Consider the following 13507-nt stretch of genomic DNA (forward strand, 5'->3'; position numbering starts at 1 on the left):
GGATCACCTACTTATGAGGGCAGTCCGAAAGCAACAGCATTGACGACGAGACAGCAGGATACAGCACAGCATGCGCACGCGGCGCGCGTCATCTACGGGACCTCTTCTCCGAATCGTAGCCAGCTACCGAGAAAGAAACAGCAAAAGGAAAGGAAATGAACAGGCAGCAAAGTCCCTCCAGTGTCCACTAGTACTCTACCATACTAGACATTATATATATAGTGCACGCGCGACATGTAGCTACTTTACACAACCCCCCAAACATTGCATTGCAAACTACCACCTCAATACGCCGGACTATGCGGCGACAGCGAGCCCTTGTGGTCGCCCTGCAGATCGTACGACGCGCGGTACGCCGGCGGGTTCCCCATAAACGACGGCGAGTGTGACGGCGACGGCGACGGCGACGGCGGGGGCATGAACGACGACGCGCGCTCGTCGTACCCGCCCGTGTGGCTGCCACTACTGCTGTTATACCCGCGGTTCACAGGCGTCATCGCCAGATCCGCCGTACTCTGCGACTCGTGCAGCTGCGCATACGCGCCTTCCGCCCCTCCGCCCCGCCCCCCCGCCGCCGCCGGTCGACGCACCAGCCTGCGCAGCGGCGCGCGCCCGGCGCGCTCTCCGGCGCTTGCAGCAGCGCCACACGCACAGCCCGACGACGAGCACGACGAACACGATGCACCCCGCGAGAATGTACGGCCACCGGCTGAGCACCTCCTCTTCGTAGTGCGCCTTCTTCTCCGCCGCGCTCTCGGGCGAGTGCTGTTCCTGCCCCGCGGGCAGCAGCGCGTACTGCGCCGCGCCGATCTGGTTCTGCCCGCCCTGCCGGACGGCGATGAAGTCTTGCACGGCTTGGTCCCAGTTGGTGGTGCTGAGGAGCTGCGCGTAGGCGGGGGCGGTGGTGGATCCGGAGGAGACCATGGAGCCGAAGTTGATGAGCGTGTAGGTGTTGCGGACTGTGTGTGGGTTCGTTGGGTTAGCAATGGATGGGAGAGAGGGAGGGAGAGGGACGCACGGAATGCCATCCCGAGGATCATATCGTACTCCCCGAGCAAGCTAAACGCAGACGTGACCGGTTGAAACTTTCAAAGAAAGCTCAGCCAAAAAAGCGCTCGTAACCAGAACCACTACCCACCGTCCCGAGACACGCCGTCCCCCCATTCGCAAACGTCACCCCAAAATCACTGCTGCTCGCATCAAGCGGATGCACCGGATACGCGTTCCCCCCGATATTAATCGTAATATTCACCAGCTGCCCACACGGAATCAGCCACGCGCCGTACGCCGCGGACCACTCCGCGCCCTGCACGCGGCCGTAGATCGCGTCCGAGACGTCGCGCGGCACCTGCGGGAGCGTGTACCCCGAGTCGAACACCGCGACGAGCTGCCCGTCGGGCGCCTTGGGCACGATGCTGTCGGCCTGGATGGGCTGCCCGTCCGGCCCGATGATGCCCTTGTCTTTGTCGGTGAGGACTTGCCAGTGTTGGTCTTGGTCGGTGAGCTTGTATACCTGCGCGCATGTGGGGGTTACGGGTTCGACCCGAGAATGGTGTGTGGCGAGCGCACCTTCTCGATCGCCACTTGCGGCATATTCGATATTGCCTCGTACCCGGGTACAATCTCCCCGATCGTGAATTGGCCTGTGACATTCGTGCTCGCGGGGTCGTTCTGCCTGTTAAGCAGGAGCGTGATGTAGTTGTTCGTATTTGACGCGTTGTTCTGGAAGATGCGGTTCATGGGGCTGTTTCCCGACGCGTTGTCGAGCTCCTTGTAAATCGAGGAGCCGGTGTTGGGCCCGAGGCCGAGTAGGCCATCGTATCCCTCGGCGTGGATGTTGGTGGAGAAGGAAGAGGTGTCGGTGACGAGGACTGGTGGTCGCGGTCCATGGTTGTTTGTATGCTCGCGCAAGAACGAGAATGGAGAGACTCACGGAAGGCTTGGTCGTTGACGGTGTACCCGCCGAACTGGAAAGTCGCGGTGTTGATGTTGCCTGGTTATGGGTCCGTATGTGGTTAGCGCTCTATACAATCAGACACAGGGGATTATAATGTACGTGCCTTTGGCCTGGCCTACGGCATACGAAAGCGTGACGGACTTTCCGGTGTTTGTCGTGCTAGGTACGGAGCCGGTCACCCAGAGGTCCGAGCTTCATGGATTCGTGTCGCGTGAGCACAACGGTGCAAAGAAAGTGCGGTTGAAGACGCGTGTTACCTGCCAGTGTCTAGCATGACGGATATCGTCCGTCCACCGAGCGTGATGTTGCTGTAATAGAAGGAGTTTTGGGTGTTGCCGACGGGGATCGTGCCATTGGTGGAGGTCGAGGACTGGCGGGACTGGAGGAAGGAGTTGGGGGAGTGGACGTGGAAGGGGAGCGTGGCTGCGTCTGCGAGGAGGGCGAAAAGGAGTGGCAGTGAAGTAAGTGAGCGCATAGTGAGCGAGTGGGGCAGCGGCGAGCGCCTGTCAGTGAGTTACCACGAGACACGAGCACAGGGATTCGGAGGGAATGACGGAGATAACAAGAGTGAGCGACAAAATGAGCGAGGAGTGTCAAGGTGCGAATGCAATGCAGAGGGAGACGACCAGCCTCTGCCTGTGAATGAGCTTTACCCCGGCGGCTGTAGTCAAGGCACTCCCTTCCCACGATTGCCCAGACAAAGTCTCCACTCCACCAACATCATCAATTTACCTCAACCTCCGTCCCCCAACTGTCTCACTGGGGAATCCTTCTGATAAGCCATTCCGCCTTCGATCGCAATCTCGGTCCCCGCTTCCCCAGCCATTCGCGGATACAATGACAGACGGACGAACTTTTTATCCAGACATAGCATAGCCACCCGTCATGCTGCTGTGCTTCCCTCGACTCATGGGCGCTTAAATGGTCGCCGCTGAAAACACACAGCCTCCGTAGTTTCCTGTGTCGCTCACAACACTTTGTGTGGTCAGAACGGCGTCTGTCTCGCTGCCAAGTGCAAAGATCCTATTGTACCTCGCTCAGAATGAGGTCGGAAGCATCTGACAATGCACAGACGCCCTCTGGTTGCAACCCTTCAACGTCCGGAGTCCCATGTCCCTGGATCCATCACCTATCGAGCGCTGATCGCGACCCGCCAGAGCCTCGGCACCACATCTATAAAGCTCCTTCCTTTGTCCTTCCGTCCACTCTTCCTTTACCTTCGTCTCCTCCCTCCTTCTCTCCCTCCCTCTTCATTTCTCTCTGGTGCTTCACCGCTCAGCTGCAGCGATGAAGCTCTCCACCCTCGCCTCCTCCTCCGCCGTCGGCCTCACTGCCCTCGCCAATGTTGCGAGCGCGGTCCACATGCCCTTGTCTGGCAAGCGCGCCTCCGGTGTCCCCGCGAGTGGGCTGGCGCGTCGCGCGACCATGAGCGGCGCGACGAATGTATCGGCGGAGACGAATGTGCAGTACACGATCACGACGACGCTCGGTGGTGAGCAGATCTCGCTCCTCATCGATACCGGCAGGTGAGGCGTGTCTCCTGGAAGACGTAAGTAGACACGAGGCTGACTGATTGATGCTTGATCCTCCCGGTCCTTTCGATGCGTGCAGTTCGGACCTTTTCACGACCAAGAAGATCTCCAATGCGCAGGACACAAAGGTCAGTGCGTCGGTGTCCTACGCGTCTGGTGGTGCAGACGGTATGTGATTGTCTGCTTCCTTGATGAGAGGGATAACTAACAGCATTGTCCAGGTGAAGTGTACTCTTCAACCTTCCACTTTGCCGACTACGTCATCCCGAGCCAGTACTACAGTAAGCCCAACCGTCGCTATCTTATTCCAACTTTCCCTAATCCTCACTTCCACCCAGTCTATGCCCCCAACGCTCAGGGCTTCAGCGGCGTCGACGGCCTCATTGGCCTCGGCCCCGCCCTGGGCTCCGAGATCCGCAATGCGGCTGGCAACAAGGAACAAGCCGACCCTCCGCTCGACCGCATCTTCAAGATGGACTCGTCCACAGACAACTTCATCGCCATCCTGCTCAATCGCTCCGACGACCCTGACGAGCCCTTCCCGGGCGACCTCTCCATCGCCGAGGTCCTCACGTCGCACAAGGCGATCCTCGACGCGCCCAAGCACGACATCGCAGTCACAGACGACTTCAAGGACCAGCCTTTGCACTGGCAGACCTACCTCGATGAGAACGGGATCAAGGGCCCCGACGGGACGTTCATCCCCCTCACGAGCCAGGTGAAGGACTCGAAGCACCCAAAGAACGCGACGGTCGTGTTCGACACGGGCTTCACATTCCCGCAGGTGACGAGCGACGTCGCGGAGGCGCTGTACAAGCCCGTGCAGGGCTCCGCGCTGAAGAACGTGAGCGGGCTCGGGGAGGTGTGGACGCTGCCGTGCGACGCGGACTTTGAGGCGTCGTTTTACTTTGGCGGGGTCGAGTTCCCGATTCATCCGCTGGATCTGAACTTTGAGGCGAGCCAGGTGATGTCGAATGCGGGTGATCTGTGTTTTGGCGCGTTCCAGCCGTTTTCGTTTGATCGGACGACGGACGGGATCGTCACGTATGATATGATTCTTGGCATGGCGTTCCGTGAGTCCTTTGCTCCTCTGCTCGTTTACGATGTATCTTATGCATTGTCCCTAGTGCGCAACGCATACCTTCTCATCGACTTTGGCAAATACACCGACGTCAGCACGCCCTCGGAAGGCGCTTCCTATATCCAGCTCCTGCCCCTGACAAACGCCACCGAGGCCCTCGCCGACTTCAAAAAGGCCCGCGCGGGCGAGAAGCCCTCCAGCACAGACGACGACACCGACCTCTTCACGACCTCCTCTTCCTCGTCCAAATCCTCATCCTCCAAGTCCAAATCCACGCTCAGCAAAGTCCTCATCGGCGCAATCATAGCAGCCGTCGTCGGCCTCATCCTCGTCGGGCTCTGCTTCTGGTTCCTGTGCAGACGCCGCCGCACGAACACGGCGCCTGTGCAGGCGAGCTACGCGCAGACGTGGCAGGGCTACGGCGCTGGTCCCGCCGGTGCTGGTGGGAATGCGGATATGTATAGGCCGCTGAACGAGCCGTCGCCTGCGGGCGCGGACGAGATGCGCATCGCGCCTGGGGCGCCGGCGTCGACGGGGTATCAGCCGGGTTATGGGCAGCAAAGTTATGGGCAGCCGGGCTATGGTGCGTATCAGCCGGGTGCGTATGCGGAGCAGCAGTATTCGACGGCATGGGATCATCGGGCTTAAGCCATCTTGGGATTCATGGACCTGCTACATGCCATCGGCGGTCACGCACCTCAGTCATTTCTCCTTGTTTGTTTTCGCTGTCTGCTTTATGCTCCCTCTCGTCTTCAACACTTCCACAATATTGTTGGAGTTTTACTTGCCGTCCACCTCTAGTTACCCGAGGGACTCTGCTTTCGCGCAATTTAAAATATTCTACTTACCCTCTTCATTCCCGACACTTATATCCTGTACTATCTCATACCTTACTTATAGCGGTCCTTACTTGTGCTCGCGATGCTATCATAAGATATTTCAGAACAGCAAAGCTTGGACGCTCGCTCTGTCAGCTCTGTCACCCATCAGGGGGTGGCGGTGCAGTATAGTTTTCGCGACTTTTTCTCAATTGCTAAGTTTTCGTTCTTTTCATCCCAATTCCCCGAGCGGCGGCCTTACATCTTGCTCACAGTCAACCCTCATAGTCTCTTGACCCCCGTGGGCAGCTCAAGTTTGTCTTCGGACGTGACGCTTTGCAAAGGACGCTCGAGACGTTGGTGGTGTCGTGGGGATCGCGCCAAACGCCGCATTCAACCACATCCCGTTCAAGTTTGGTCGCAAAGACTCAGAGCCTAGAGCATGTTTGGGCTCTGCGAGATCCACGTGTGTATGCTCGCCGTCCCGGTTTGCATGTGTACGTTGCGAGTATTCTGGACGGTAACTGACGGAGAGTATTGGCTTGCATCGGAGGTAGACCGCGTGGACTACGTCTCGCTTGAGCGCCCCAACTTCAACCCATCACTTGGATGGAACATATAATAGTGTGGTGACCGTGCCATCAGAGCGTTAGCCGGCTTGCCTTGGCTTGGCAAGCCAGTCTCCGAGTGGAAGCGTGAAACGCTGAAGTCGAACGGTTAGTAGCACTTCCTCCGCCTTGAGGCTATCAATCCCTGAATTAGTGTGATGCTATGTTTGTACCGCGAATAGCAGAGATCCCCGAGGGCGCAAGCCCCAAACCCAAGTTCAGCTGACGCAGCTAACCATGAGGCCAGGCTTGGGCCAGGCATCTTCTTAGCGCCTGCGCGCGCTTACGAAACACGCTGCCGGCACGCGTAACCGAGGTGATTATCGGGGTCGTGTTCGATTCTTCACCACCCGCCTCCACCTATCCACCTCTTTCTTGAAGCCCTTCGCACCGAGTGGGTTTCTATCCTATCACCGTCGTACCAACATTCAGATTAACAATCGTTCTGTAGACCCGCTGGCATTACCAGTTTCTTCGAGCTACTGGTGAAAACTCTTCGCTCAGCCGACGTTCCAGACTTTTATTTACTCTTCACCAGCTCCCCGAGTTTCTCCTTTCAGGATGTCGAAAGCGTATCCACCAGTTCCGGAGTCAGTGGCCAAGTCCATATTTCCGATCAAGTCTTAGGATCACAAATGAGAATTATATCTTCCGCCCCTCACAGGGAATCCGAGCCGCCGCCCATCCCACCCTCCCCTTCTCCGTCCATCAAGTATCGCAGTTCACCGTGCAGTATGCCATCAGCGCCTCAGCCCGAGCCACCACCAGTAGGACCCTTGCCTGAGCGTCTTTCGCCTTCGCCAGTGTTAGAACCTGAACTTGTACCATCAGACGTGGCCCCTTCGTGTTCCCAGTCGTCTCTCCATCTGGCATCTCCGGGTCAACTACCAACAAGAGCCGCTCCGTCCCCGTCCTCTTCTTCGTTTCATCCTCCTTTGTCTCTATTGTCCTTGGAGGCCGACGCGGTCCAACCGTTGGTCATCTCTCCTTGCCTCCGCTCACGAGCCAGGTGAAGGACTCGAAGCACCCGAAGAACGCGACGGTCGTGTTCGACACCGTCTTCGCGTTCCCGCAGGTGACGGCCGACGCCGCGGCGGCACTGTACAAGCCTGTACAGAGCTCGGCGCTGAAGAATGTGAGCGAGCTCGGGGAGGTGTGGACGCTGCCGTGCGACGCGGAGTCTGTCGTTTTCCTTTGGCGGGGCTATATCGTCTTCTCTATTCTGTATGCGAATCAACCAAAGAGGACGTCGGACTGATTGCGCCGCCAAGGATATGCTTGTACGCCAGGGATTCGCTTGTAACTGTCCAATTCGTGGTGCATAGTTTACTCATCGTCCCTGGGCAGCTCGATAACTTCTGCATCTTTCTTGTTCAAGGAATACTGTGATGGTGCCGGCGGAGTTGTTTGCTACCCTTGAAGAGGTCAAGAGAACGAGGGCCGTGACAGTGCATTTGCGAAGGGCCGATACACATGCTGTGCTTGAGCTATCATCAAAGAACGAACTTGAAGCTTGAAGCTGTGCTTGAGGACCTTTTTGATGGAAGCTCAAGTTTCGGAGTTTATGTATCCACGCAATGCTTAGGAGAAACCGAAGCTGAGGGTGTGTACTCTATTGTTCCTTCGGTAACGCATACGGGGATCGTCAAGGCCGTGGTATGTTCACGGTACGTTCCAGAGCATGACACGTGCGAATAGATGAACAAGTGTGCTAAGCTCAGTATGGCTTAGTGCGAGAAAGTGAGTGCCTCTGTCCAAAATGGCTGCATTATAGTCCACGGATCCGAATGATACTATCAGGCGATGGTGGAAAAATCTATTGGAACTCAGGGTGCAGTTGAAATACTGGGCGTAGTGCGAACACTGGACAAACGGGGCGGGGCGGAACATTACCTTGGTATCACTGGTTCGCCCTCTGACTGAGTAAATCAGTGAGTCCATCGTGCGCTATTCATGACGCGTACCGTTGTCCTGCGCTGGTGACTCTTTGGTAAATCTCTGTGAGTCCCCACTTCAGTCTTTTTCTGTCAATAGGTTGGCAGTGCTTTGATGGCGCTAGGAAGATGCTAATTGTGGTTTGCCAATGGGAAGCCCCCTGATATCAAGAACGTTACATCCGCTGACCTCGGCTCTTATCGGTTGCCCATGGTTTCACAGCGTCTAGTTGTGTGCGCTCATTATATATGCGTCGGACAAGCCCACTGCCGAGGGCCCATCGAAAAACCTCGACTCTTGAAGCCTAACACCCTGCTACAGTAAGCCGCTCTTCCACCATAAACGTCCTCGTAACAAGTGAGTAACCAGCCACGTTAAGCTTTTTCATGCACACTTACGAGCTCTTTATAGTGAGCAGGAATGATCGTGCAGTCAGAGATGCGGATATCTTATTGTGGCAGAAGCTATCCGAAGTTATCCCCATTGAGGCTATTAACAGTCACCCCGATCCTATACACCTCGACGACGAGCACAAGAACTGGTTTAATGATGTCAAAGGACGCTTGAGGGAGGGAGGCCGTAGCGTTATCTGGCTTCACAGCACCAAGGAGCTTGACTCACGTACAATGGCAGTGGCGGTTTCTTTGGCCAACGAGCTAAAGAAAGATAACCGTCTTGGCGGGAAGTTTGTGTGCATTCGGCCTCGTCCAAAGCGTCGATTCCTCAAGCTTATCTTCCGGTCTGAACCTCCGAGTCACTCTCTCAATCATATCTTTCCGACCATCGCGTACCAACTTGGGACCGAAGAGGCCCACTGGTCTGTCCGACATCTCATTGTTCAAACTCTGAAACGAGATCCCGCTCTTATCCATCCAGAACGTTCTTTCGCGGACCAAATCGATCCTCTCTTTCGAAGATCCGTTGCAAGTCTTAAGAACGTATGGAGAGAAAATCACACCGACAACGCCGACAACGACAAGCCGAGAGCACGAGCTTTTGTCTTTGACAGAATCGACAGCTTTTGCCCTCCCACAAAGTTTTCCAGAGTCGCTCGCTTCTTCGAACTCTTGTTAGATATTCTACACCTGGATAACGACATTCCAGATTTTCATTTATTCTTCGCCAGCGGACCTAGCTTCTCGTTACATCAGGTCCGCGAGCTGTTCGGCGATTCATCGGCCTCGGGCGACATTCAAATATCTGGCGCACAAATGGGATCGCACATGACCCTCATATCTCTTCGCCTTCGTGCACTATCGAGTGCGCCCAGACGTCCTCCAGGCGATGGTGGAGGAGGCAATGGAGGGAGAAAAGGTGGAAGAAATGGAGAAAGGAAAGGCGGAGGGAACGGAGGAAAAAACAGCGACAACAACGGCGATCGAGGTGTAGGAGGCAGTGGAGGAGGGGGAAGCAATGACAGGGGGGGAGACAATGGGAAGGGAGGCAGCCACGGAGGAGGAGACAGCCACGGAGGAGGAGGCAGCCACGGAGGGGAAGATAGCGGAAAGGGAGGAGGCAACGAAAGAAATAACGACGGAGGCGACGGAGGCCGCAGAGGGGGTGGAGAAGAAAGAAAAGACGGGAAAATAGAAGGTATGGGTTCTAGTACACCGCCTCAGCATGACATGGCCCAACTAATAAAACTCACCTCGTCGCCGATGACACTTCCACCACTGTCACCTTCCCGCTTCGAAGACGCACCTCTCGAGTCTAGCCAGAAGTTATGGTGGGAACTCTTTCCGACGGGCGATAAACCTGTCGAAGAAAATTCGCACGAGATGCTGGCTTTGCGGTGCCTAGACTATGTGAACTACAAACTGCAGAGGAACCCGTTTCGCTCTGATGAACTGGATGCGGACACGAATCACCATTCCGAGATGAACTCCCAACTCCAAAGTAATCAAGATGCCTCTCGCTCCCAGAAACTGGTTACAGACACTCATTATGTCGAGATGACGAATGATGCGCCGTTGTCTTATGCTTGCATCAGTTGGGCAGATCACCTTTCCCGATCCGACTGGACTCGCTTGAAAGATTTCCACCCAGCAGCGGGAATTTTTCTTAAATACCGGCTTCTTTACTGGGTCGAATTTATGGTTGCCATAGACCAAGTATCTGTCGTCCCAGCTATGCTTCGTACCGCATCCGTCGCAATAGAGGTGAGGACACGTACTGCATACATTCGGATGGGCAATCGTTTCTTAACTATGATTGTCCTACAGGATTCTCGATGGAGCGAGAGAGGACGACGTCAACTTCAACAACTTATTTACGATGTCGAAAGGCTCGTTGCGGCTATCCTCTCTTCAGGCCAACCATTTCCATTAGATCTAGATCATGCAGCGCTTCCATTTGTCCCTCTCAACAGCGAACTTCGTCGATCTTTCCGCATTGTCATCGCACACAATATCCCCGGAATATCCCGCGATCTGAGGCCACAATGGCCATCTTGCGTCCTCACCATCGATACCATGGCATCCTCGTCAGGTCGAGATACGGTGACCGATAAAAGTTATCTTCTCGTTGGCGTCGCAGTCTCTCCTGATGGAACCAAGCTGGTTTCTTGGGGAGATAATGGTCGCTTACACCTTTGGGATACCCTCTCTAGTCGCCTAGTTGCGTCGCTGTCCCGCTTCATAGCGCCTTTCATCTCCATGTGCCAGCACGGAAAATCCATCCATTCCCAAAACGTTATCACGTTTTCTCCCAACGGTACTTCTGTTCTGGTGTGTTCTCATCGGCACGTCTTCCTCTGGGATATCGCGGAGAACTTGAACGTGCAGCTTCAACCTTTGACGCTGACTGGAAACGACGGGTCGGCTATTTCCTCCACTTTGGGCTCAAGTAACAAGGAAGGCGATTTTGTGGTAATAGGGAGGGAGCATGCCATATCAACGTGGCGAAGAACGCCAACCCTGACCTGGAAAATGCTTCATAGGGAGCCTACTTCTGCCTGCACGGCCGCTGTATCTGTCTCTCCGTGCAGGAAATGGGTGATATCCTCCGAATGCGACGGCGTCTCCGTGTATCTTCGCGCCTCGAACGATCTTGCCATAGTCAGGACCCTTCCCATTCGGTCTCCGAGTCTGCTACTAGACTCGCTTCTCTGTCACATGTTCACCGGCAACTATGTCATTGCACTTTGGGCGCGCCAACAAGACCACTGGCTTTCTGTAGTTTCGTTGAACAACCATCAAGCTTTTGAAGGAAAACTTCTCAGCTCGTCTTGCGTGAAAAGGGAACACTGGGCATGGGGTTGGAAGAAGACAAGGACTGACCTTCCTTTCGCGTTCAAGCCGCTTTACATGGACAACCAACTTGCTGCGTTACAGATCAACAATCAGTTTCATTCTACCAACGGACTTCCTTTGACAGCGTGGTCACCTACAAGACCACTCTCAACCGGCTCCTACGCACGCGTCGCAACCATTTCTCCCAGTAGAGATCGCGTTTTTCTGTGGGATCCTTCCATTCCCGCCGATGTACCACCTGAGACCAACCACGCACTCTATCTTCGTCCGCCAATCCCTTCGACATCACTGTCACACTCGCCGTCAGCCTCTCCGCAGACTGCAGTCAGGAAAATCCGGAAATCAGCACCGAGGATCGGGGCAAACCTGTCTTCTCCAACTCGTAAGATATCTTGGCGAACACTACTTATATCTATAAGGTTTTTAGTGGCAATACTACCCGCGAGGCTCTTGATCAAGAACAATATGATTCAACACCTTCTGACACTCCCAGCTTGGGAAAGCGTCAATTTCAGAACACCTGATACGATGATACCTACAGAGCTGTTTAATCGAGATCTTCGGCGGTTGCTTGAAACGCATGAAATGGAAGGGGAGGAGGAAATGGACAGACCCTCAAATAGACCAATGAAGGACAATAAACTACTACGACTGTTAGGGATCACCAGCTCGAGGAAGCTTGGAACATAGGGAAGTCACAAACTAGTCTCTGTCTCCGTCAAAGGAGCTGAGGAATAGAAATTGGATGATAACAGTATTCTTCTTACCTCAGTAAACTATTGGTGTGGTAGCTTATGTATGTCTTTCCCAAAACTGCCTATCGACGTGAAGTGGTACAGCTTCGCGTTAAAGGAACTATAGCTAGCGCTTTTGCACAAGACTCTCTGCCCCTTACGTCAAGGAAGATTGGGCATAAAATGGACAGAACAGAGAATGAGTAACGTTGAACGTGGTTTAATAGTGTATTGCGCGCAGACGACAAGGTGTTGCCACAAGAACATATGCTACTTGGCCCGTGCTCTTCTGTGCACCCCTCAGGGACTTCAATCCAAAACAGTGGGATCTCGCCCCTCAGCTTAGCACAGAATCGGCTCTACTTGGCTTCGTAATCAATCTATCGCCAAGGTGAGCTCATGTATGGACTAGCCACTTAGAAACGACTTACTTGCGCGACGTCCATCAGACTGTACACCCACATGAGGAAAGTGCAACACAACGAAGTCGTGCTGCTGCACCAAAACTACCTTGTTCTTCCCCAAAACCTTGAATCCGTTGCACCTCCCCGACCCGACGTTCCCTATATCGAGTGAATATGGCCTATACACAGGCGGAACCCAGCACAGCATCTGGTTAGCCTTGTATATCCATCCGCTACTACGGAGGCTAAAGTCCGACCAAGACTCGACATCAACGGTTGATCCACCTGGGATCCCCTTAAACGGGTCCACCTCGTCGGAGTCAAATAGGCGAATAGTTTGGTAGTAGTGGTTGTTCGAATGCAAGATAAGCAATGAACGGCCTGGGGAGAACGTGAAATCGCCTTTTGCCCGGATGTTCGAAGGACTTTGGGATGATTCCTCGACATCCTGGGCCGCTCGTGCGGGAGCCTGCATTGTTGCGTTAGTAACACGCATGGTGGTGGCAAGGAAGCCGAGGGTGGCAGCGGGACGGTCATGGTTTTGGGTAGCAGGAGCCACGGAAAGGGCCTCCGTGACAGATAAGCAATGAACCGATTTCGATTTGAGATGAGCCTTCACTCGTTGTCCGCTAGCAATGATGTGTCTGTAAGCCGTGAGCTGAAATATGTTCGATATTGCAGATCCCTGGTACATGGCCTGCACCGTGTACACGGTGTTTACATCGTTGCTTGCGAAGGCTGCACAGACGAAGTTACTTGATGCACCATCGGGGAAAAGCATCGCAGTGTGGGGTTCTTGTCCGTTGATGGCGAACCGTTGGATGCGGATCTGCTGGTCGCTGACGCAGCAGATGCTTGAGCTATCTTGCGAGAATGCGACAGCCATGAAGAATCCCTGCACCGCCCCAAGATGCTCAACCTGCTTATCAACCCAACGCCACACTGTAACGCATCTAGGATAAAGCAACGCTATGACCTTGCCATCGGGAGAGAAAGATGCCGAACGAATGTATCCTATCTCGCTGGGGTGAAGTGACCGGGGAGTATCGAGGGGGTGATGAACTTTGTCCCTTCTAGATCGCAGCGTAATGGGTTGTGAAGGGGACGAACAGATAAAGGAGTCAAGGTCATAAGAAATAGCGATAGCTGTAAACGTCTCCGTCGAGAAAATCTGCCTTTCAGCTGGG

At 54.6% G+C, this 13507-nt stretch overlaps 3 protein-coding genes across 3 annotated transcripts; 1 reads left to right on the top strand and 2 right to left on the bottom strand.

Moving 5' to 3' along the window:
• Nucleotides 1–22: 22 nt before the first annotated feature.
• On the bottom strand, nt 23–2493 carry CONPUDRAFT_132926 (acid protease). The gene is made up of 7 exons (XM_007777099.1): nt 2215–2493; nt 2061–2149; nt 1934–1993; nt 1570–1871; nt 1139–1513; nt 1019–1085; nt 23–959 (listed from the first exon to the last, which is right to left on the bottom strand). The coding sequence occupies exons 1-7, from the start codon at nt 2430–2432 to the stop codon at nt 472–474; spliced, it is 1599 nt and encodes a 532-aa protein (XP_007775289.1). The 5' UTR covers nt 2433–2493; the 3' UTR covers nt 23–471.
• Nucleotides 2494–2687: 194 nt separating this feature from the next.
• CONPUDRAFT_140450 (acid protease) lies at nt 2688–5519 on the top strand. Its single transcript, XM_007777100.1, has 5 exons — nt 2688–3483; nt 3569–3657; nt 3711–3770; nt 3828–4562; nt 4617–5519. The coding sequence occupies exons 1-5, from the start codon at nt 3245–3247 to the stop codon at nt 5216–5218; spliced, it is 1725 nt and encodes a 574-aa protein (XP_007775290.1). The 5' UTR covers nt 2688–3244; the 3' UTR covers nt 5219–5519.
• Nucleotides 5520–12142: 6623 nt separating this feature from the next.
• On the bottom strand, nt 12143–12714 carry CONPUDRAFT_170036 (uncharacterized protein). The gene is made up of 2 exons (XM_007777101.1): nt 12348–12714; nt 12143–12296 (listed from the first exon to the last, which is right to left on the bottom strand). Exons 1-2 carry the CDS (start codon nt 12526–12528, stop codon nt 12292–12294), a joined length of 186 nt encoding a protein of 61 aa, XP_007775291.1. The 5' UTR covers nt 12529–12714; the 3' UTR covers nt 12143–12291.
• Nucleotides 12715–13507: the final 793 nt, after the last annotated feature.

The sequence above is a fragment of the Coniophora puteana genome (assembly GCF_000271625.1).
Source record: "Coniophora puteana RWD-64-598 SS2 unplaced genomic scaffold CONPUscaffold_19, whole genome shotgun sequence".
NCBI classification, from domain to species: domain Eukaryota; kingdom Fungi; phylum Basidiomycota; class Agaricomycetes; order Boletales; family Coniophoraceae; genus Coniophora; species Coniophora puteana.